Source organism: Malus domestica, chromosome 08 (genome assembly GCF_042453785.1).
Source record: "Malus domestica chromosome 08, GDT2T_hap1".
Classification (NCBI taxonomy): domain Eukaryota; kingdom Viridiplantae; phylum Streptophyta; class Magnoliopsida; order Rosales; family Rosaceae; genus Malus; species Malus domestica.
In genome coordinates this window covers 2,955,583-2,980,321 of record NC_091668.1, presented here as the reverse complement: position 1 = coordinate 2,980,321, position 24,739 = coordinate 2,955,583, and the positions used below count along the sequence as shown (strand labels likewise).

The 24,739-nt window shown below is 39.3% G+C and overlaps 2 protein-coding genes and 1 long non-coding RNA gene across 3 annotated transcripts; all 3 read left to right on the top strand.

Moving 5' to 3' along the window:
- Positions 1 to 610: 610 nt before the first annotated feature.
- LOC103410532 (probable disease resistance protein At4g33300) lies at positions 611 to 4,062 on the top strand. Its single transcript, XM_008349226.4, has 5 exons — positions 611 to 1,450; positions 1,774 to 2,168; positions 2,395 to 2,750; positions 2,840 to 3,045; positions 3,146 to 4,062. Exons 1-5 carry the CDS (start codon positions 745 to 747, stop codon positions 3,955 to 3,957), a joined length of 2,475 nt encoding a protein of 824 aa, XP_008347448.4. The 5' UTR covers positions 611 to 744; the 3' UTR covers positions 3,958 to 4,062.
- A 5,349-nt stretch (positions 4,063 to 9,411) lies between these two features.
- LOC139198415 (uncharacterized) lies at positions 9,412 to 10,112 on the top strand. The gene is made up of 2 exons (XR_011583876.1): positions 9,412 to 9,762; positions 9,802 to 10,112. It is a non-coding gene; the product is annotated as an uncharacterized lncRNA (long non-coding RNA).
- An 8,538-nt stretch (positions 10,113 to 18,650) lies between these two features.
- Positions 18,651 to 22,068, top strand: LOC103420946 (probable disease resistance protein At4g33300). Its single transcript, XM_008358982.4, has 5 exons — positions 18,651 to 19,457; positions 19,783 to 20,177; positions 20,400 to 20,755; positions 20,845 to 21,050; positions 21,152 to 22,068. Exons 1-5 carry the CDS (start codon positions 18,749 to 18,751, stop codon positions 21,961 to 21,963), a joined length of 2,478 nt encoding a protein of 825 aa, XP_008357204.3. The 5' UTR covers positions 18,651 to 18,748; the 3' UTR covers positions 21,964 to 22,068.
- The last annotated feature ends 2,671 nt before the right edge of the window (positions 22,069 to 24,739 follow it).

Genomic DNA, 24,739 nt, shown 5'->3' with positions numbered 1-24,739 from the left:
AAAAAATATTATGAGTCTCAATGAAAAAACAACTTTATCCGAGTTTGAACAAATGACATCAAGCCTTGACAAAGGCTGAAATGAGACATTAAACAAATAGAATGTTTGAAAATTTATAACAAACTTAAAATTCAGCTGGAGATGGTATATGAATATGGCTTGACACTGTTTATTTAAAAATAATTTTTGTGCATGCCTATAATTTTAGACATGACTATGTTTAGCCCATTCGATTAGAGATGGCCTCACAAAATGAGTAAGTTAGTGGGGTTATATAAGATCATCAAAATACACGTGGTTCTGTTGTGATAAATAATATGTAATTCAATTGATTAAAAACATTCATCCTTCATATGAGAATCCAACTCCTCACCCACTATTGCTTGTACAAAAAAATAAGTAAAATGAAGGGCTATGCTATCCACATATTTTCTTTTACTTCTCACACGCTTCTTATTAATTTATGTCATTTGATCTTCAATTCATCCGATCTGATGAACGAAAATTTAAAAAAAAAATTAAGAAGTAAAAAAGGAAAATGAAAGTGAAAGTGATGGCATATGGCTAAAAAAAAAATCCTATCTTTGAACAATTTGTTGACTACTTAGCACATGTCACAAATTATACAAAAGTAAGTTTTAGAAAGCAGAGAGTTCAACTAGGAAGCATCATCGAAACGCGGTCTCCATAACCAGACAAACCAATTCACCCGCCATAGTCGCACAGCTCCCACCACCACCAACAATGGCAGTGACGGACTTCTTCGTCGGAGAGATCATCACGGAGCTCCTGAGAACCTTAATCGCCATCTCCCGCAAATCATGCCACAGCAGAGGAACCGCCGAGGAACTCAAATCCTTAGTTGAGCAGCTCTTCCCCATAATCCAAGAAATCAAGTACTCCGGCGTCGAGCTACCGGCCGAACGGCAGTCCCAGCTCGACCGCATGTCGGAAGTTCTCCAGAACGGCCTCGAACTGGCCCGAAAGGTCCACGCGACACCGCGCTGGAACTTTTACAGGCACGTCCGATTGGCGAAAAAGATGGAGGCTTTCGAGAAGACAGTGTTCAGATTTCTTCAGGGCCCATTACAGGTCCATATCTTGGCCGACGTCCACCACATAAGGGCGGAGGCGGATCAGCGGTTCGACCGGCTGGATTGGTCGAACCGGATGCTGGAACAGCGGCTTGGGACTTTAAAGATTGGGACTTGCGGGGGCGGGGGTGTCGGTGGCGGGTGGATGGAGGAGGCTGTGAGGAGGGTGGAGGAGGAAGGGCAGATGAAGTGGGAGGTGAGCAGTTCTGTGGTGTTGGGATTGGGGGTGGGGATGAAGACGGTGAAGGGAATGATTTTTGGGAGGGAGGATTTGAGGGTCGTTGGAATTTGTGGGATTGGTGGCTCTGGAAAAACCACTCTCGCCAGAGAGCTTTGCAAGGATGATCAAGTTAGATGTAAGTAACTAAGTGCCTGTTTCGGATTGCTTACTTGTCATCGTAGTCGATTTTGCTAGAAGTGCTTTTATTTTATTACAAACAAGTTGAAATTTTTATGGAAAATTCAAGTGCTTTTCAGATGATATAATCACTTTTTCGCCAAATGTAGGTAGAAGCGTTTTTAGGTGAATATTCCAAACTCTGCTTTGTTCTGCTTCTTTTGAGAGTGTTCTTTAACGGGTTTTCTAAAATATGAATTTGCTTTAATGGGTTCTCTAGAATTTGAGTTTTCTTTAGAATCAAACGCTGACTCCGTTTTGTGCTCATCTGATCGAATGCAGCTTATTTCAGTGAGAGAATTCTGTTCCTGACGGTATCACAGTCTCCAGATGTGAACCAGTTGAAGGCCAAGATTGTGCAGTTCATCATGGGGAACCAAGTTCTCAGTCCCAATTCTGTGCTTCCCCAATGGAACTTGCAATACGAGTGGATCACCCCAACGAAAACTCTGGTGGTTTTGGATGATGTGTGGACACTGGCAGTGCTTGAGCCACTGCTCTTTAAGATCCCGGGCTGCAAGTTTCTTGTGGTCTCACGTTTCAAATTCCCAAACGTTCTTGATGCCACTTATGATGTTGAGTTGTTGAGGGAAGAAGAAGCACTCTCTCTGTTTTGTCACTCTGCTTTTGGCAAAAAGTCGATTCCTCCGGCTGCTGATAAAAATTTGGTCAAGCAGGTACTATCTTAGTGCCCGTTTGCAATTCTTTCCCCTCATACGCGCTTTTGCTAGAATACAATTGCTTCTTTGAAAAGCTTTAAAAACTGATTCTATAATGCATAATCACTTTCTAAGTTCTACTGCTAAACATAGTCATAAGTCTCCAATCTCCATTTTCAGCTAATCAAACTGGGTTATTTTGTGTTTCTTTAGATCGGTAATTGATTGTTTTCTTGAACTTTAGATTGTTAATGAGTGCAAGCGGCTTCCTTTGGCTCTCAAAGTGATTGGAGCTTCATTGAAGGACCAGCCTGAATTGTGTTGGGCAAGTGCAAGGAGCAAGTTGTTGAAAGGGGAAGCTTTTTGTGAGTCCCATGAGAATAATCTACTTAAACGTATGGCAACGAGTCTCGACTGCTTATCCAAAAAAGTTAAATCATGTTTCTTGGATTTGGGTGCGTTTCCAGAAGACAAGAAGATCCCTCTTGATGTTCTTACCAATATGTGGGTTGAAATACATGGCATCGACGAAGAAGAAGCTTTTGCTATTCTTGTCGAGCTTTCAAACAAAAATCTCCTCACCCTAGTGAAAGATGCAAGGTACGATGCTTAGAGTTCAGTACTTGATTTCTTTTACTTGAGTGTGATTAGTTTCTGTTTTGAACCCTTTGATTATATTAATGTTGCAGAGTTGGAGACATATATAGCAGTTGCTATGACATATCTGTTACACAACATGATGTGCTGAGGGACCTTGCTCTTCATTTGAGCAATGATGCCAGCGTGAACGAACGCAGTCGATTGCTTATGCCAAGAAGAGAGATTGAACTTCCAAGAGAATGGGAGAGGGATTCAGATCAGCCATTTCACGCGAAGATTGTATCAGTTCATACCGGTATTAACGTGCCTCAGTAATTGCATTATTGATTATGAGGTTATTTGTTATGTTTACTCTTTCATGCTGATTTAAACCGATTCATCCCTCGATAATGCAGGTGAAATGAAAGAGATGGACTGGTTCCAGATGGAGTTTCCCAAATGTGAAGTGCTGATTTTGAATTTTTCATCAGACGACGAGTACCTTATTCCTCCTTGCATTGAAAACATGCCAAAGTTGAGGGCATTGATAATCATGAATTACAGTACGTCAAATTGCATCCTAAATGGCTTTTCAGTCTTCTCAAACTTAACCAACTTGAGAAGCCTCTGGCTCGAAAAAGTATTTGTCCCTCGGTTATCTTCCATCCCCCTGAAAAATCTGAGGAAGATCTATATAATCCTATGCAAGATCAGTAATAGCCTTGATCAATCCACCTTTCCTCGGCTCACAGAGCTCACCATTGATCATTGCGATGACTTATTCCAGCTGCCTTCATGCATTTGCACAATGCCTTCGCTCAAGAACTTGAGCGTAACCAACTGCCACAGCCTATACCAGCTCCCAGCTGATTTGGGAAGGCTGCAATCTCTACAGATCCTAAGGCTATATGCGTGTCCGGCACTGCAGACGCTTCCAGCCAGCATTTGCAAGCTACTTCGCTTGGAGTACATTGACATGTCCCAGTGTGTAAATTTGAGATGCCTACCCATGGACATTGGTAACCTAGCAAGTTTGGTAAAGATTGACATGAGGGAATGTTCACAAATTAGCAATCTGCCGAAATCCGCTGCAGCGTTACAGTCTCTGCGCCGTGTAGTGTGCGACGAGGATATTTCTTGGATGTGGAGAGATGCAGAGAAGGCATTGCCGGAGCTTCATGTTCAGGTGGTGGAGAAACATTTCGATCTGGACTGGCTCGATGAATGAGCAAATTGTTGCACCATTACCAATATTAATTTGTATGGATTTTGATGTTAATAGTAAATCATTTGTTCATATGAAGTTGAATAATAGGAATTGAGATCCTCTTTAGATTTCTGTGTCTGAGTTTAAGGATCAGGAGATCACGACTTATTTTAAATGTTGCGGCTCCTATTAGCCTATTTCACTGGTCCACCTTACACAAATTAAGGGCGCGAATTGTTTTTTGCAACGGCTTGGATTTTCTTGTCCTTGTGCTCTAGACATAGAGATCTAGAGAGGAGATCGATTCAAATAATAAGGAAAAAAATTAGAGGATTATTCTACATGTGGTGTTTCGGTGGTTCTGTTTTCTTCGAAGACGTCAGAAGCCGTCGGAAGTGCCCTCTTCAGTGACAGTCAAATGATGATAGGCGGCTAAGAAGCAACAAAGTGACTTATTTCACAAGGACTTTAGCCTGAAGCCAAAAGTTAGGACAAGCACTTTTGAAATATTTGTAACGTCTGATTGACTTCAGCTGGGGTCCAATTTTATTGAGCTCACAAAAGTGTTTGAATTAGTCTACCCTCATCTCGTGATCCCATCCATCCCACTTATTCCTCCCCCCCTAATACGACTTTAGCACACTACAACACCCCCAATATTAAAAATAAATGATTAATTTTAAAATTCCAAAAGACGCTGGACACTATTCGGACGGTAGACAAGTGCCTAGACAGCTAGACGAAGCTTAGTCAGGCTAAGCAAATTTAAGCAAATTTATAAAATATCATATAAATAAGTGTTTATTAATGCTTAAAAAAACATATACTTATAATGTATTTGAGAATTTGAAAAAATGTAAATAAAGCGTAGAGTCCTAATGAGTTTATTGGGAAAAAGAGACATGCAAAGCTTAAGGTACATCGAATATCAGCTTCAATACCCTCCAGCTTAAAGCCAAAATATCATCACACATTCACCAAACAAAATATAAAAAATAGAAGAAAAAAAATGCTTCTTTGACTTTTCAACACTTTCCTACTTCTAGTCCAGTCCCAAAAAAAAGTTGCAGTGCATTAGTTCCTCTCTCTTCGTACTTATCAAAGTTCGGCGATCTAGGTTTGAGAAAAAACCAGTATTTTTCAAGAAAATTCATAAAGTTCACATTTTTCATTTGTAAATTTTTAAAATTGGGTTCCAAACCATCGTTCTGAGTTTTTGATTGTTGGGTTTTGAATCTTTCTATCTGGGCTTCTTTGTTTCGGTTTCATAAATTGTTGGGTCTTTCTTTTGATCTGGAGGTCGATAAATGGTGTGTACGAATGTGCAATTAGGAACTTTGGGGTTCCTCAAAGCTTTTAGGTTTGTAGGATGCACAGAGCTTATGGGTTTCAAGTTTGAGATGAAAGCTTCTTGGTTTGCACAGAGAGCTTATGGGTTTCTGGTTTTGTACAAAGTTTCTGGGTTTCTAGGTTCTGACTAGCATTCCGTCTAGACTAGCTAGTGCCGCCTAGGCGGCCGACTAGACCCTCACCAATTTTACTGAACATTTTGTCCAAAATCGCCACCGAACCTCACCGCTAAGCGCCTAGGTCGAGTTTTAGAACACTGATGAATTTAAACTTCTGGACTAACTTAATAACAACGGTTGATTTTTGAAATCATCATTGTCAAGATTCACCGAAAATATATATATATATTTTTTTTGCAAAACATTCAAGGGAACTTTATTGATAACGAAAAAAGAAGTTACACTAATGTAAACCTAACCTCTCATAATATAAGCAAAAAAGATAAATAAAAAATACGTAAAGAAGAAGGGGACATAAATTCTACCTCTAGAAACGAAAACAATAAGAGCAGTTCCAGCGTGGGAGCTCCTCCCCTGGGCTATTCACTATTTAATCCACCAAGTGAACAGTAACTGCCCTTAATGAATAATAATTACATTCTGCATCTCCATTGTTGCACTTAAATAGCCCTGGTAATACGCAATAAAATATTAGTTTTTTTTTAAATAATACAAAATAATTTTATTTGTAATTTCGAATAAGATTTTTAATCGTTCTCGTTGCATCACGTGTCATTATCTAAAAAGTTATAAAATAATACAAAATAATTTTATTTGTAATTTCGGATAGAATTTTTAATCGGTCTCGTTGTAACACTTTCTATTAAATTTTTTTTTATTTTTTTCTTTTAACATAGTGCATCACACCATTCCAACACCTTTGGTTTTTTTTTTTCACATGGTGCCGATGCACCATGCCAAAACCTTTTTTTATTTTATTTTTTCTTCTTCTTTTCACATGGTGCCAACGCACCATTTCTTCTTTTAATCTATGTGTGTTTTTTTTAATTTCATTTTCAAGCTCAGGCAAGGCCTCAATAGCTCTCTCTCACTTTGAGCTCCGAAGGCAAGGCGTCATCAGCTCTCTCTCTCTCTCTCTCTCTCTCTCTCTCTCTCTCTCTCTCTCTCTCTCTCTCTCTCTCTCTCTCTCTCTCTCTCTCTCTCTCTCTCTCTCTCTCTCTCCCAAAAACAAATCCCAAATCATGCGATCTGGGCGCGCGAGTGGAAGGAGGGGGATCGCGAATGTGTGGAGGCGAAGGCAGTGTGGGGTGCAAAGGCAACTACAGTGGAGGAGGGATCGGATCTTTTCCATTTATATGTGGGTGTATCATCAGTCTCGGCGATGGACTCCAGCGATAGCCGTTGAGTTCGAAGCCAGAGTTTTACATCTTTTTTATTTTTTATTAATATTTTAATATTTAATATTTTTATTAATTTTATATTATGGATGACGTCGTCCTGACGTCAGCCCACATCACATGGCCTTCAGGCTCTTGGGCTGGCAATCCCTGCTGGGCATGTTGCTCGGGGCCTCGCCTGTCCCTCGGGTTCCCATACGCTGGACCTATCCCCCCAACAATTTGGCCCTGTTTGCTGGCATGTTCCCTGAGCAACCTCCCTCGCTGGAGTTGCTCTAAAGAGACATGAAAAGGACAGGGCAACATGAAACCTGACACTTCTAAATCCAAACCTAAAGGTCAAAACCTACAAAGCAGATCGAGCAACATCACAGGGTTAAGTAAAAAAACGAAGGTGAGATAAACAAGTATTCTGAGATGCACATTAATTTGAGAAGCGGAAACCAGTAGCCAACATAATATATATGTTGAGTTCACATTGATTTAATAAGCGGAAGCCATGGAAACTAACATAGTCCGAATGAGCCACTGGTGAAGCGGGAAAATCATTTAACTATTTCATTATTGTACTGAGCAACAAAATATTACGTCTCTCTACTAGTCCAATCCCTGTTAAATAAGTAAACTCTTTTGATTTGACTGAATTTTCGCATAATGATCTTTCAAGAAAAACTAAAATTATCGATTCATGTCATGAGAAATTTTATACAATGAGTCCAAAAGAATATTCAACACCAGGTATTAACTTGGTTTATGCAACTTTCTCAATTATTTCAAAACTATTAATGAAATAGACTAAATTACAACGTCATTGAGGAGATTCGAGCATACAACGTAACGTGTGTAAGAGATAAAAATAAAGAGATATATCGTAAGATAGCAAATCATGCTATGAAACCATATTATATATGCAATGAACCTTTATTTTCAGTGGTGCTTTATCTTGCCAAGCTTGTAAATGTGATGACCCAAAAGAAGGTTTAAAGCTGCCGGATCCCTTGGCAGAGGAAGCTTGCTTCATATCTATGAGACAATTTCTGGCTTTTCTTCCGAGGCTAATAACAACGATAACACTAAGCTACAAAATTGGAATGAGAAATATGGGCCGGTTTAATACAATGAGCCCAAATAAACGTTGGGTCTAATGCATTTAATAACAAGGGTTGGAATGAAATGAGGGGGGAATAGATGAGAAAATTTAGAACTTATCCAAAGGTTGGAGTTGGTCTAAGTTCTGCCGCCAAACGTGGTCACAAGCCTCCAATCTCCATTTTCTGCTAATCAAAATGGGTTATTTTATGTTTCTTTACATCGGTAACTGATTGTTTTCTTGAAATTTAGATTGTTAACGAGTGTAAGCATCTTCCTTTGGCTCTCAAAGTGATTGGAGCTTCATTGCAAGACCAGCCTGAATTGTGTTGGGCAAATGCAAGGAGCAAGTTGTCGAAAGGGGAAGCATTTTGTGAGTCCCATGAGAACAATCTACTTCAACGGATGGCAACGAGTCTCGACTGCTTATCCAAACAAGTTAAATCATGTTTCTTGGGTTTGGGTGCGTTTCCAGAAGACAAGAAGATCCCTCTTGATGTTCTTACATTGAAATACATGGCATCGACGAAGAAGAAGCGTTTGCTATTCTTGTCGAGCTTTCGAACAAAAATCTCCTCACCTGGTGAAAGATGCAAGGTACGTGCTTAAAGTTCGGTACTTTGTTTCTTTTACTTTGAGTGTGATTAGTTTCTGATTTGAACCCTTTGTATATATTGATGTTGCAGAGATGGAGACATATATAGCAGTTGCTACGACATATCTGTTACACAGCATGATGTGCTGAGGGACCTTGCTCTTCATTTGAGCAGTGATGGCAGCGTAAACGAACGCAGTCGATTGCTTATGCCAAGTAGAGAGACTGAACTTCCAAGAGAATGGGAGAGGGATTCAGATCAGCCATTTCATGCGAAGATTGTATCAGTTCATACTGTTATTAACGTGTCTCAGTAATTGCATTTATTGATTATGAGGTTATTCATTATGTTTACTCATTTGTGCTGATTTAAACCGATTCATCACTCGATAATGCAGGTGAAATGAAAGAGATGGACTGGTTCCAGATGGAGTTTCCCAAATGTGAAGTGCTGATTTTGAATTTTTCATCCGACGACGAGTACCTTTTGCCTCCTTTTATTGAAAACATGCCAAAGTTGAGGGCATTGATAATCATGAATTACAGTACATCAAATGCCATCCTAAATGGCTTTTCTGTTGAATATATCATTCCAGCTCAGCAATAGTTAGTTAGGTTGTTATCAAATTAGTTAGTTAAATAGCTTAGGCTGCAAGCTAGTCATGAGGTCTATATAAATTGTATTCTCAGAGTTGTAAAAATCAATTCAGTATCAATGTAACCAATTACTGTCTCTCTCTCTCTTATTCCCTTTTCTCTCTTCTTCTTCGGTACATTATCTTTCTGCAACTCTTCATTTCTGTTAACATGGTATCAGAGCCACCAGGCTTACGCCATTGATTCTGGTGGTTCCGTATTTTCTTTTAGATTTCTTTGTCTAGTTTTATTTTCTCTTCAGATTTTCTTGAATTTTTCGTCTACGTTCTTTGGTGTTTTCTTCTTTTCTCTGATCCCCGAATCGGAGACGGAAGCAGAATCAATTTCTTACTTAGTTATTGTGGATGGAACATAATCATCATACTTTCCTTCAACGGAATCGGAAACTTTCCCATAAGGAGGAAGCGCAGCGCTCTCGTTAGAGTAATCGAGCAAAGGTGGATCTCCAATCATCAGCTCCTCAACGAGTTCCTGTACAAATTCAGTGTTATCGATCAACCATGGAACATAATCGTCACAATTTGGTATTTCCTCTTGTTTCCATGGATCCGACATTTTCGGAGAAATTGACCGATATTCTTGCTCGGAACCGGAGATTTTCCCAGAAATTGGTGCTTCGGTCATTGACATTTCCCCAGAAATTGGTGCTGCTTCGCTGGAATCAGAGATATTCCCATAAATGGTTCCTTCAACTTCATTGGAACCGATCACTGACATTGGGTCTTCATCGGAATCGGTGTTTTCCTTAGAAGTTGGCGCTACTTCGCTGGACCTGGAGGTTTCCTCAGAAGTTGTTGCTGATTCGCCGGAATCAGAGTTCTCCTCAGAAGTTGGTGCTTCTTCGCCAGATTCATGGTTTTCCTCAGAATCTTGTGCTTCTTGTTCGCTGCAGTCCAGAATCAAGTTGCATCGTTGGTGTTTGATGAATTGCTGCAGTAAGTTTTTTGTTCTTCCGCTGACATTGTTGAAGATTTATGGTGCTTCTCTGTGATTTGGTATATTTTCAAGATTCAAGTTCTCAGGTTTTGTTTTCGATTACTGGTTCTCTTTCCAGCATATCAACTGTTTGTGTAATTGTCTCAATGAAGAATTTTGTGTTAATTCGTGTATTAAGGCCGATTGCCAAGAGTGTCTTAGTTCAAGATTCTTTTCTAGTTCGGGTACAGATTCAAGGTTCGCAGAATTATCAGGTTCGAAGAATTGTCGGAGTGCCGTTCAAGGCCGATTGCCGGAGTGCCGTTCTTGTTCCCTTTCTTCATTGAAGGCCGATTGCCGAAGAGGGTTGTGGTTCTTGATTTTTGTGATTGTACACCAAGAAGGATTTCATTATTCTGCATTTCTCAAGCACTCGTACAATCTCAAACTGGACATCCCAGTTGAGATTGAGGGGGGATGTTGAATATATCATTCCAGCTCAGCAATAGTTAGTTAGGTTGTTATCAAATTAGTTAGTTAAATAGCTTAGGCTGCAAGCTAGTCATGAGGTCTATATAAATTGTATTCTCAGAGTTGTAAAAATCAATTCAGTATCAATGTAACCAATTACTGTCTCTCTCTCTCTTATTCCCTTTTCTCTCTTCTTCTTCGGTACATTATCTTTCTGCAACTCTTCATTTCTGTTAACATTTTCAGTCTTCACAAATTTTCCAATTTGAGAAGCCTCTGGCTCTAAAAAGTATCTGTCCCTCAATTATCTACCATCCCCCTGAAAAATCTGAGGAAAATCTATATAATCCTATGCAAGATCAGTAATAGCCTTGATCAATCCACCTTTCCTCGGCTGACAGAGCTCACAATCGATCATTGCGATGCCTTATTCCAGCTGCCTTCATGCATTTGCGCAATGCCTTCGCTCAAGAACTTGAGCGTAACCAACTGCCACAGCCTATACCAGCTCCCAGCTGATTTGGGAAAGCTGCAATCTCTACAGATCCTAAGGCTATATGCGTGTCCGGCACTGCAGACGCTTCCGGCCAGCATTTGCGAGTTACGTTGCTTGAAGTACATTGACATTTCCCAGTGTGTAAATTTGAGATGCCTTCCCATGGACATTGGTAAGCTAGCAAATTTGGAAAAGATTGACATGAGGGAATGTTCACAAATTGCACTTTTGAAATATTTGTAACGTCTGATTGACTTCAGCTAGAGTCCAATTTTGTTGAGCTTACATAAGTGTTTGAATTAGTCTATCCTCATCCCGCGGTCCCATCCATCCCACTTATCCCCTCCCCCTAATACGACTTCAGCACACTACACCAAACCCATTATTAAAAATAATTGATTAATTTCAAAATTCTAAAAGACTTTAGGCGCTAGTCGGGCGGTAGGCAGGGGCCTAACGCTTAGGCGGACTAGACGGATTTAAGTAAATTTATAAAATGTCTTATAAATAAGTGTTTATTTATACTTGAAAAAACATTTACTTATAATGTATTGAGAATTTGAAAAATTGTAAATAAAGTGTAGAGACCCTAATGAGTTTAAAATTGGGTTTGAAAACATCGTTCCGAGTTTTTGAATTTTGGGGTTTGAATCTTTCTATCTGGGTTTCTCTGTTCCGGCTTCGTAAATTGTTGGGTCTCTCTTTTGATATGGAGGTCGATGAATGGCATGTAGTGTATGAATGTGCGATTAGGAATTTTGAGGTTTCTCAAAGCTTTTGGGTTTGTAGGATGCACAGAGCTTCTGGGTTTCTGGTTTTGCACAAAGCTACTGGGTAACTGGGTTTCTAGGTTCCGACTAGCATTCCGCCTAGCACCTCCTAGACCACCTAGTGCCGCGTAGGCAGCCGACTAGACCCTCTTTGATTTTATTGAACGTTTTGCCCAAAATCACCACGGAAGCTCACCAAGCGCCTAGACACCACCTAAACCGATTGTTAGAACACTAATTAATTTAAACTTCTGGACTAACTTAATAACAACCGTTGATTTTTTAAATCATCATTGTCAAGTTTCAACTAAAATAATTTTTTTTTTCTTTTTTGAAAAATGAAATTTTATGGACAACGAAAAAAGAAGTTACACTAATGTAAACCTAACCTCTCATAATATAAGCAAAAATAATAATTAAAAAAAAAGATAAAAATGTTGGACCCAAAAGAAGATGAAGCTCTTTCCAAGGCTTATAGGTGGACCTCTAAAGATAGTATCAAGGGTATTTGTCAATCAAGTGAAGGACTTTGGACTAGTATGCCCAAAAAATACTGAGTCCCCCAATTGAAAAACAACTTTATCCGAGGTTGAACAAATGGCATCAAGCCTTCACAAGGGCTTAAAGGAGACATTAAATGGATAGAATGTCCGAAAAATTATTACGAACTTAAAATTCGGTTGGAGATAGTGTATGAATATGGTATGACACTGTTTATTTAAAAATAATTTTTTCTGCAAGCCTATAATTCTAGACAAGGCTATGTTTTGCTCCTTAAGTTGGAGATGACTTTACAAAATGAATAAGTTATTGGGGTTATATAAGATCATTAGAATACTCGTGGTTCTGTTGTGATAGTGTTGACCCTAGAAACTACCAAGCCTACGTGGCACGCAGGCCGAGTAATCTATAAGCTAACTACGTCCTTCGGTGAATGCGGGGCGTGCCAACTCGTCGGCCGAGCTCGGCCGAGGAGTAAATTTTGTTGATGTTGCGTTGGGTGCGCGGCTGACTTCTGCGTCTTGCGATTATGGCTGAGAAAGGAACACGTCTCGGCCTCTTGAGCTCTCGAACCTGAAGACAAGGTTACTATTCTTACGAAGTTCAATATCAAATTCGGCTCTCAATGTGCCGAATGTAATAACTGTAACACCTCACTTTGCCGAGAAGGCTGATGAGATGACCTCGACCAATAAGGATTCAGAAATCCTTCTCGACCAAGACTTGGATAGGTAATCAATCGTCCTCGCCGCAGTGCTGTTGATGCCAACGGAAGATGCTGCGAGACCGGCTGATTCTACGGTGACAGAGCTATCTATGCTGACTTAAGATATCACCGGTTGCTTTCACAGTGCTGTTGATGCCAACGGAAGATGTGTCAGCGAAAAAGAAAGAAAAAAATCTCAAGTTGTTGAGTTTGCGCAGGGCAGTTTTGTATTGATTTGCAGGGGTCCTTCACTTGGTGCACTAAGTCTTGTATTTATAAGGTTGGATATCTGCTAGCTTTGGCCTGACGGATTTGTATTTCAATTGCATCCAAAGACTTCATAATGGAATATGCGAATCTGAACAACAATAGGGACTCTGCATGCTAACCCTATTTTATTCCCACTTTGACTTATATTTATCCCATCAAAAACTTTCTTATCTCATCATAGCCTAGCCTTATCCCATCCAAAGCCATCACTTCAAAGTCAGACTCCTAATGCAACTATAAACCTTTTTTCTTCCACCACGCATGTCCATATGCATGCAACTTCATTAATCCCATTTAATTATAATATTTAGCATCCTGCCAAAATATTTGATGACTATGATTCTTCCATATCTGTCAAGATATTTGAACTCCTTCGTCCATATCCCTTTGTGTTCTTTCTTGACCAATTTGCTTTGACCATACAGGATAATAAAATAATATTCAACGGCCTCGATTACTCGGGCCGATTGTGTAAATTCGGGCCCAAACATTGCCCCCCAATTTCCTTGAATTTCGGCTCGTAAGCCGAATGGTTGAGGAAATTAGAATAGTCAAAGAATCCACTCCATAGCCTGAAGCGAGCTCGGCGAGCTGGCCGAGAAACTAAATGAGGCCGAGAGCCAAGAAACCACATGAGGCCGAGAGCTTGGGAGTCGAAAGCTTGGAAAATATATATGTATATATATAGACGTACACACACATGTACGTATGGCATCAGGCCACCATTTAGGATATATATATATATATATATATATATATATATATATATATATATATATATATATATATAAATCCTACTTTCCTCGACTTTCGACCTCGGCTTATGGATTGCCAACCAACTCCACCGAGTTCGACCATACATCGATTGGAATATGAAGAGGAAACTCTCACTGCTCATCTCAACGGCCTTCAGTTGCATACATATGTATGAAATAGTAAGCACAAAAACCGAGCAAGTCTTGCAACCATGCATCCTTGAGCCATATATAATATAATTTTATTATATGCATTTCTTCCAACATTTGGAGGATGCAGCATGCATGCACCTGGCCCATATCATGGCAAACCAACCTTAGCCATCAAAACACCCCATAATGCTTCTGGCCGAGCCCACCAAACCGAGTTCACCATATACTTTTGTTTCTCGGCCACAAAATTCTTCTGTGTTGAAATCTGGGTTCTTTCTCGGCTCTTCTTGCCGAGCATGTAGCCTGCTTGCTTCCAAGAAATATTCGCATGTGCATAGCCGTTCGACATATCATTCGGCCATCCACTTTTCTACCACCAAACAAGAATGCTGCAGGTATGCACCGAATGCCCACAAAAAAGTAGCCTATTCTTAATACTTCCAACCCCACCTAGTTCTTATTGTCGTAGAATTAAACATGCAGCAACACAGCAAATAATTTCTCTCGGTGAGGCTTAAAATGAAAATTTAACCGCCAATACCACTGATTATTCCACAAAATGTCCCCCGATTTTCTTGGCATCGGCTGAACAACCGAATGGTTAAGAAAATAATTTATTCATTATATATATATTTTTTAATAACAGAAAACAAAAGTGGCCGAACTATAAAGTGGAGGAGGCCAACAATGCTTTATTCCAAGCCGAGATTTTTGTATATCAACACAGCCACTCAAATTTTGCATTAAGCCGAATAAAAAATGATCTCCAAATATATTTAACTTGGAAAAATATTTTTTATCGACCGCCGAATGTGTTGAACAATTATTATGCTCCCCAGGCACAATTTCGGCTTTCAATTTAAACAACTTAGCCGAATGGGACTTCTCCATATCGGCCTTATCACCAATAATCATGTCGATTGGCGTGATTTTTCCGATTAGGCCTATGTCTCGGCCTTGTTCGTCATTGGAGCATTTTTCTGACGAATCATTTTCTAAGTCGAGTTGTGGCTCAGAAATTTGAATTTTTTCTTCTAGGCCCACCACACTTTCAGTCTCAACCAAAAAAACAGGTGGCCCATGTTCTTCTTCGGCCGTCTCGACAATTTTCTGAGGCCGAATTTTAATTGTGGCCGGAGCGAAAAATTGCCCCCCGGCCTTTGGACCTAACCATTTTTCAAATGGAATTGATATGTAATCAGAAACGTAAGGAAAATGTTCTTCATCTAGCCAGGCATTAAATCTAGCCCTGTCTTCATTTACCCATTGCTCTTGCAGGGTAACAGGAGCTTTTATTCTCAACATGCAAGCGAATGACTTTTGCATATCTCTATGGCCACGAAGAATTTTTTCCACTTCAAAAGATCTTTTACGTTCCTCATTGTGTTTTTTCAATTCTTCTAGGAGCTCGTATAATCGGCACGTTGAGCCAGATCGGAATCTTGATATATCATATGAACTTCGTAGTTTTAGCACTAGGTCCCATTGGGCGTGCCAAAATGTTGACCCTAGAAACTACCAAGCCTACATGGCGCGCAGGCCGAGTAATCTATAAGCTAACTACGTCCTTCGGTGAATGTGGGGCGTGCCAACTCGTTGGCCGAGGAGTAAATTTTGTTGATGTTGCGTTGGGTGCGCGGCTGACTTTTGCGTCTTGCGATTGTGGTCGAGAAAGGAACACGTCTCGGCCTCTTGGGCTCTCGAACCTGAAGACAAGGTTACTATTCTTACGAAGTTCAATATCAAATTCGGCTCTCAATGTGCCGAATGTAATAACTGTAACACTTCACTTTGCCGAGAAGGCTGATGAGATGACCTCGACCAATAAGGATTCAGAAATCCTTCTCGACCGAGACTTGGATAGGTAATCAACCGTCCTCGCCGCAGTGCTGTTGATGCCAACGGAAGATGCTGTGAGACCGGCTGATTCTACGGTGACAGAGCTATCTATGCCGACTTAAGATATCACCGGTTGCTTTCACAGTGCTGTTGATGCCAACGGAAGATGTGTCAGCGAAAAAGAAAGAAAAAAAATCTCAAGTTGTTGAGTTTGCGTAGGGCAGTTTTGTATTGATTTGCAGGGGTCCTTCACTTGGTGCACTAAGTCTTGTATTTATAAGGTTGGATATCTGCTAGCTTTGGCCTGACGGATTTGTATTTCAATTGCACCCAAAGACTTCATGATGGAATATGCGAATCTGAACAACAATAGGGACTCTGCATGCTAACCCTATTTTATTCCCACTTTGACTTATATTTATCCCATCAGAAACTTTCTTATCTCATCATAGCCTAGCCTTATCCCATCCAAAGCCATCACTTCAAAGTCAGACTCCTAATGCAACTATAAACCTTTTTTCTTCCACCACGCATGTCCATATGCATGCAACTTCATTAATCCCATTTAGTTATAATATTTAGCATCCTGCCAAAATATTTGATGACTATGATTCTTCCATATCTGTCAAGATATTTGAACTCCTCCGTCCATATCCCTTTGTGTTCTTTCTTGACCAATTTGCTTTGACCATACAGGATAATAAAATAATATTCAACGGCCTCGATTACTCGGGCTGATTGTGTAAATTCGGGCCCAAACAGATAGCAAATGATGTGTAACTCAATTTGTCAAAATATACATCCGTGAAGACAAGAATCCAACTAACCTACCCTCACTATTGCTTGTATAAAAAATAGTGCTACTAGGCCCACCTCATTATCTTATTTTCTCATCCACGTTATGATTTCACCCACCATAAAATTTACAAAAATCTAACCATCTTCCAACCTACCATTATTCCCTAACTATCCCTACTAGCTTAAGTTGTAAAAAGTAAAAACAAAAAGACTGAAAACTCAACAACAACAAAAGTAAAAACAAAAAGAATGAAAAACTCAAAATACAAACCAACAACTATAAAGCCACCTACCCCAGCCATCGACAATAAATCAGGCACAACCTGTGCTGGCGGCAACTCTTTTTCTTATATATGCTGCCCTTGTTTTATTCCTCCCTTTTATTTCTATCTCTCTATCTATCTCCCCGCACCAAATTTAATTATGAGAACTTTAACGAAAAACATCCGGTACTGTTTACTTTAACGAAAAATCATATTTTTACACTAAAAAGTCAATCTTGGTACTATTCACTTTATCCTTTATTTTGTCCTTATCATTAAAACTCAAAGTTTTCAAACCCTTTTCATTAGTTTTCCTTTTAATTATATTCAACACAATAACATCAAAATTGAAAATTCTAACCTCATTTTCTATTGCAATTGAAAATTAGAAGAAAAGGGGATGGAGTTAAGTATAGGGATGGGCAAATACCCATTGGTTATGGGTAACCACGCTTACCCGCCTATTTAAATTAAACGGTTACGGTTATGAGTAACCGTTTAGATAAATAATCGGTTATGGGTATAACCGTTTACCCGCGAAATTTAAATGAGCAGTTATGGGTATTAACCGCGATTATAAATGGGTAACCGTTTACCCATTTATTTTATATATGTAAAACTAACACAAACTATATTCTCGATCCAATAATACTTAGCACCTAATAAATTAGCAAGGAATTCATCGGTCATTCTCTCAATAACACTGCTACAGGAATGATGATTCTCATCATCAAGGAATTGGCCAAATTAATTTAAATTCCTTGCGGGTAACCGTGAAATTGACAGAAATGTTTTCTAAACAATTTTTGTAACCCAATAATACTTAACAAATATTATATTTACCTTCATTGGTAACAGTTAAAAATATCGTTTGCAAACTATTATTTCAATTATTGGAATGGTATAAGGACTTAAAAAATTAAAATATGGAAATGTATGATGAATGTATCTATAAAGGTGTTTAATTGTCAAAAAAAGAAAATTATGACAATTTTTTTTTTTAATTTTCAAGTTGTTAAAAAACATGTAGACGGGTGAAAAATGGGAAATGGTAAAAAAAAAAAAAGATAAACGGGTTAAAAATGATAAATGGGTAAATGGGTATTAAATGATTACGGTTAAATGAGTATGTGGTTATAGGTATGGTTAACCGTTTATAAACGGTTATGGTTATGGATATGGGTATAACCGTTTAGGCAATTACCCAACGGGTAAACGGTTATGCGGGTATGAGCATAAACGGTTATGGGTAAATAACCGCGGTTACCCACCTGCCATAACCGTTGCCCATCCCTAGTTAAGTATGACACATTAATCTGTGACATGTCGATTATAAAAAAAAACTATCATATAGGTACATAAATATAATCAACATGTGATATAGGTTGCTTATAAAAATTAAAATCTATAAATAGGGTTTAAAGCAGGAGGAACAACAAAAAGTAGCAACAAAAAAAAATCAAATGGATAATTAGGAAGAAATTTGATTTATAATAAATTTTATCATTGAAGAAATCATTATTGTTAATAAAATAAATAAATTTAAGAAATTTGACTAATTTTAATAAATTGGACAATTCATACTATTGGCTCAAAAACATGAACTTATATCAACTTTTCCCTTTTTACATTTATTTTTTGCCAAAAATATATTAAATTAGTTTTAAATAGAGTTTTTAAAGTCTTTTGACAAATGGTTAAATATATCAAGGTTTTATCAGCACTCTTGAAAAATAAGTAAAATGAAAGTGATCACGTCACAAATTATAAAACAACTTTTAAAAGGCATCACCCGCCATTGTCGCACAGCTCCCACCACAACCAACAATGGCAGTGACGGACTTCTTCGTCGGCGAGATCACAACGGAGCTCCTGAAAAATTTAATCGCCGCCATCTCCCTCAAGTCATGCAACAGCAGAGGAACCGCCGAGGAACTCAAAACCTTAGTCGAGCAGCTCCTCCCCATAATCCAAGAAATCAAGTACTCCGGCGTCGAGCTACCGGCCGAACGGCAGTTCCAGCTCGACCGCATGTCGGAAGTTCTCCAGAACGGCCTCGAACTGGTCCGAAAAGTCCTCACGACACCGCGCTGGAACTTTTACACGCACGTCCGATTGGCGAAAAAGATGGAGGCTTTGGAGACGACAGTGTCCAGATTTCTTCAGGGCCCATTACAGGTCCATATCTTGGCCGACGTCCACCACATTAGGGCGGAGGTGGATCAGCGGTTCAACCGACTTGATTGGTCGAACCGGGTGCTGGAACAGCGGCTTGGGACCTTAAAGATTGGGACTTGCGGGGGCGGGGGTGTCGGTGGCGGGTGGATGGAGGAGGCTGTGAGGAGGGTGGAGGAGGAAGGGCAGGTGAAGTGGGAGGTGAGCAGTTCGGTGGTGTTGGGATTGGGGGTGGGGATGAAGACGGTGAAGGGAATGATTTTTGGGAGGGAGGATTTGAGGGTCGTTGGGATTTGTGGGATTGGTGGCTATGGAAAAACCACTCTCGCTAGAGAGCTTTGCAAGGATGATCAAGTTAGATGTAAGCAATTAAGTCCCTGTTTCGGATTGCTTACTTGTGATCGTAATTGACTTTGCTAGAAGTGCTTTTATTTTATTATAAACATGTTGAAATTTGTATTGAAAATTCAAGTACTTTTCAGATGATATAATGACTTTTTCACCAAATGTTGTCAGAAGCGTTTTTAGATGAATTTTCCAAACTCTGCTTTGTTTTGCTTCTTTTGAGAACGTTCTTTAATGGGTTTTATAGAACTTGAATTTGCTTTAATGGGTTCTCTAGAATTTGAGTTTTCTTTAGAATCAAACAATGACTCTGTTTTGTGTTCGTTGCCGTTCGAATGCAGCTTATTTCAATGAGAGAATTCTGTTCCTGACAGTGTCACAGTCTCCAGATGTGAACCAGTTGAAGGCCAAGATTGTGCAGTTCATCATGGGGAACCAAATTCTCAGTCCTAATTCTGTGCTTCCCCAATGGAACTTGCAATATGAATGGATAACCGTAACGAAATCTCTGGTGGTTTTGGATGATGTGTGGTCACTGGCAGTGCTTGAGCCGCTCCTCTTTAAGATCCCGGGCTGCAAGTTTCTTGTGGTCTCACGTTTCAAATTCCCAAACGTTCTCGATGCCACTTATGATGTTGAGTTGTTGAGGGAAGAAGAAGCACTCTCTCTGTTTTGTCACTCTGCTTTTGGCCAAAACTCCATTCCTCCTGCGGCTGATAAAAATTTGGTCAAGCAGGTACTATCTTAGTGTCCGTTTGTTATTCTTTCTGCTCAGAAGCGTTTTTGCTAGAATACAATTGCTTATTTGAAAAGCTGTAGAAAGTGCTTCTATAATGCATAATCACTTTCTTTCTACGCTAAACGTAGTCATAAGTCTCCAATCTCCATTTTCTGATATTCAAAATGGGTTATTTTATGTTTCTTTAGATTGGTAACTGATTGTTTTCTTGAAATTTAGATTGTTAACGAGTGCAAGCAGCTTCCTTTGGCTCTCAAAGTGATTGGAGCTTCATTGAAGGACCAGCCTGAATTGTGTTGGGCAAATGCAAGGAGCAAGTTGTCTAAAGGGGAAGCTTTTTGTGAGTCCCATGAGAACAATCTACTTAAACGTATGGCAACGAGTCTCGACTGCTTATCCAAAAAAGTTAAATCATGTTTCTTGGATTTGGGTGCGTTTCCAGAAGACAAGAAGATCCCTCTTGATGTCCTTACCAATATGTGGGTTGAAATACATGGCATTGACGAAGAAGAAGCGTTTGCTATTCTTGTTGAGCTTTCAAACAAAAATCTCCTCACCCTGGTGAAAGATGCAAGGTACGATGCTTAAAGTTCGGTACTTGATTTCTTTTACTTGAGTGTGATTAGTTTCTGTTTTGAACCCTTTGTTTATATTAATGTTGCAGAGATGGAGACATATATAGCAGTTGCTATGACATATCTGTTACACAACATGATGTGCTGAGGGACCTTGCTCTTCATTTGAGCAGTGATGGCAGTGTGAACGAACGTAGTCGATTGCTTATGCCAAGAAGAGAGACTGAACTTCCAAGAGAATGGGAGATGGATTCAGATCAGCCATTTCATGCGAAGATTGTATCAGTTCATACCGGTATTAACGTGTCTCAGTAATTGCATTTATTGATTATGAGGTTATTCATTATGTTTACTCATTTGTGCTGATTTAAACCGATTCATCACTCGATAATGCAGGTGAAATGAAAGAGATGGACTGGTTCCAGATGGAGTTTCCCAAATGTGAAGTGCTGATTTTGAATTTTTCATCCGACGACGAGTACCTTTTGCCTCCTTTTATTGAAAACATGCCAAAGTTGAGGGCATTGATAATCATGAATTACAGTACATCAAATGCCATCCTAAATGGCTTTTCAGTCTTCTCAAATTTATCCAACTTGAGAAGCCTCTGGCTCGAAAAAGTGTCTGTCCCTCAATTAGCTACCATCCCCCTGAAAAATCTGAGGAAAATCTATATAATCCTATGCAAGATCAGTAATAGCCTTGATCAATCCACCTTTCCTCGGCTGACAGAGCTCACAATCGATCATTGCGATGACTTATTCCAGCTGCCTTCGTGCATTTGCGCAATGCCTTCGCTCAAGAACTTGAGCGTAACCAACTGCCACAGCCTATACCAGCTCCCAGCTGATTTGGGAAAGCTGCAATCTCTACAGATCCTAAGGCTATATGCGTGTGCGGCACTGCAGACGCTTCCGGCCAGCATTTGCGAGTTACTTCGCTTGAAGTACGTTGACATTTGCCAGTGTGTAAATTTGAGATGCCTTCCCATGGACATTGGTAAACTACCAAGTTTGGAAAAGATTGACATGAGGGAATGTTCACAAATTAGCAATCTACCGAAATCCGCTGCAATGTTACAGTCTCTGCGCCTCGTAGTGTGCGACGAGGATATTTCTTGGATGTGGAGAGACGCAGAGAAGGCATTGCCGGAGCTTCATGTTCAGGTGGTGGAGAAACATTTCGATCTGGACTGGCTCGATGAATGAGCAAATTGTTGCACCATTACCATTATTAATTTGTATGGATTTTGATGTAAATAGTGAATCATTTGTTCATATGAAGTTAAATAATAGGAATTGAGATCCTCTTCAGATTTCTCTACCATCATTTTAAATTTTGCGGCTCCCATTAGTCTATTTCACCGATCCACCTCACACAAACTAAGGGTGCGAATCATTCTTTGCAACAACACGGATTTTCTTGTTCTTAAGCTTCGGATACAGAGATCCATAGAGGATGTCGATTCAAATAATAGGGAAAAAAAATTAGAGGATTATTCTGCATGTGTTTCTGTGGTTCTGTTTTCTTTGAAGACTCCAGAAATCGTTGGAAGTGCCCTCTTTAGTGACAGTCAACTGATGATAGGCGGCTCAGAAGCAACAAAGTGGCTTATTTCACAAGCACGTTAGCCTGAAGCCAAAAGTTAGGACAAACACTTTTGAAATACTTGTAACGTCTGAGTGACTTCAGATAGGGTCCAATTTTATTGAACTTACGTGAGTGTTTGAATTAGTCTACCCACATCCCGCGATCTCATCCATCCCACTTATCCCCTCCCCCTAATACGACTTTAGCACACTACACCACACCCATTATTAAAAATAATTGATTAATTTAAACTTCTGGACTAACTTATGACTTTAGCACACTACACCACACCCATTATTAAAAATAATTGATTAATTTAAACTTCTGGACTAACTTAATAACAACCGTCCTAATACGACTTTAGCACACCACACCACACCACACCACACCCAATATTAAAAATAATTGATTAATTTAAACTTCTGGACTAACTTAATAACAACCGTTGATTTTTTAAATCATCATTGTCAAGATTCACCTAAAATAATTGTTTTTTTTTTTGAAAAAGATTCAGAGGAATTTTATTGATAACGAATAAAGAAGTTACACTGATTTAAACCTAACCTCTCATAATATAAGCAAAAAGGATAAAAAAAATTACGTAAAGAAGAAGGGGACATAAATTCTACCTCTAGCAATGAAAACAGTAAAGAGACATGGAAAGGACAGGGTAACATGAAACTTGACACTTCTAAATCCAAACCTAAAGGTCTAAACCTGCAAATCAGATCGAGCAACATCACAGGATTAAGAAGAAAAAAAAAGAAAGTGAGATAAACATGTATTTCGAGATGTTCATTAATTTGAAAAGCGGAAGCCAGTAGCAAACATAGTCTATATGCCGAGATTCACACTGATTTGAGAAGTGGAAGCCATGGAAACTAACATAGTCCGAACGAGCCACTGGTGACACACCCCAACCCGGTATGTCCACTAGAACTTTGAATCGAGTTGTGCTGGTCGACACCTGAAGGGTGACGAAGCCACAAAGTATAGTGATGTGGAAAATGTGAATAACTTTAAACCTAAAAGTGCATAAATATAAGAGTGCGCTGGTGAGCGGGAATGAACCCAATTCACACGTGATTACAGAGCATAAATACAGTACAGTAAAATAGGATGAGAATTATATCATCGATGGTAATCGTCTACACCAAGATTTGCCAATAATCTTCGTCGGCACACTCGCACTGAACAGTAGAGTGGCTCTGATACCATACTGTCACATCTCAGTCTCGGCTCTGCCGTAGCACGATATTGTCCGTTTTGGGCCCCAACCACACCCTCCCAGTTTTGTTTCTGGAAACTCAGACAAGAACTTCCCAGTGGGTTACCCATCCTAGGAATGCTCTCGTCCGAACTCACTTAACTTTGAAGTTCCAATGGAATCGAAGCCAGTGAGTCCCCAAAATGCCTCGTGCTATAAGGAGGGGAGCATGTACATATAAGACACATCACCCTCTCTCTGTTGGTCAATATGGGCCAAAAAATAAAACCGTGAGGGCGTGGCCGGGGCCCAAAGCGGACAATATAGTACTACGACGGAGTCGAGACTGGGATGTGGCAACTGGCAAAGGGGAAAAATCATTTAACTATTTCATTATTGTATTGAGCAACAAAATATTACATCTCTCTATTGGTTCAATTGCTGTTAAATAAGTAAACTCTTGATTTGGCTGAATTTTCGCCAAAAAAAAGATCTTTCAAGAAAATCTAAAATTATCGATTCATATCATGAGAAATTTTGTACAATGAGTCCAAAAGAATCTTCAACACCATGTATTAACTTGGTTTATGCAACTTTCTCAATTATTACAGAACTATTAATAAAATAGCCTAAATTACAACGTTATTAAGGAGATTCGAGCATACATCATGACGTGTCTAAGAGATAAAAACAAAGAGATATATGGTAAGATAGCAAAGCAGTATGAAACCATATTATATATGCAATGAACCTTTATTTCAGTGGTGTTTTATCTTGCCAAGCTTGTAAAGGTGATGACCCAAAAGAAGATTTAAAGCTGCCGGATCCCTTTGGCAGAGGAAGCTTGCTGCATATCTATGAAACAATTTCTGGTTTTTCTTCCGAGGCTAATAACAACGATAACACAGCTACAAAATTGGAATGAGAAATATGGGCCGGTTTAATACAATGAGGCCAAATAACGTTGGGTCTAATGCACGTTTTCATATTTTCTTAATCACTCGAGGTCCCATATATCTTTTTCTATTGTCCTCTGTGAAAGTTAAGATTGGCTTATCTTTAGCTACACACCCTAAAATTTCATTTTTAATTTTACTTTACTCTCTATAACTCAAAAATCATCATTTAACTCCTTGAAACTCAAAGTTCACTCCACTTTACTCTTTGAAACTCAAAGTTCGTTCCAC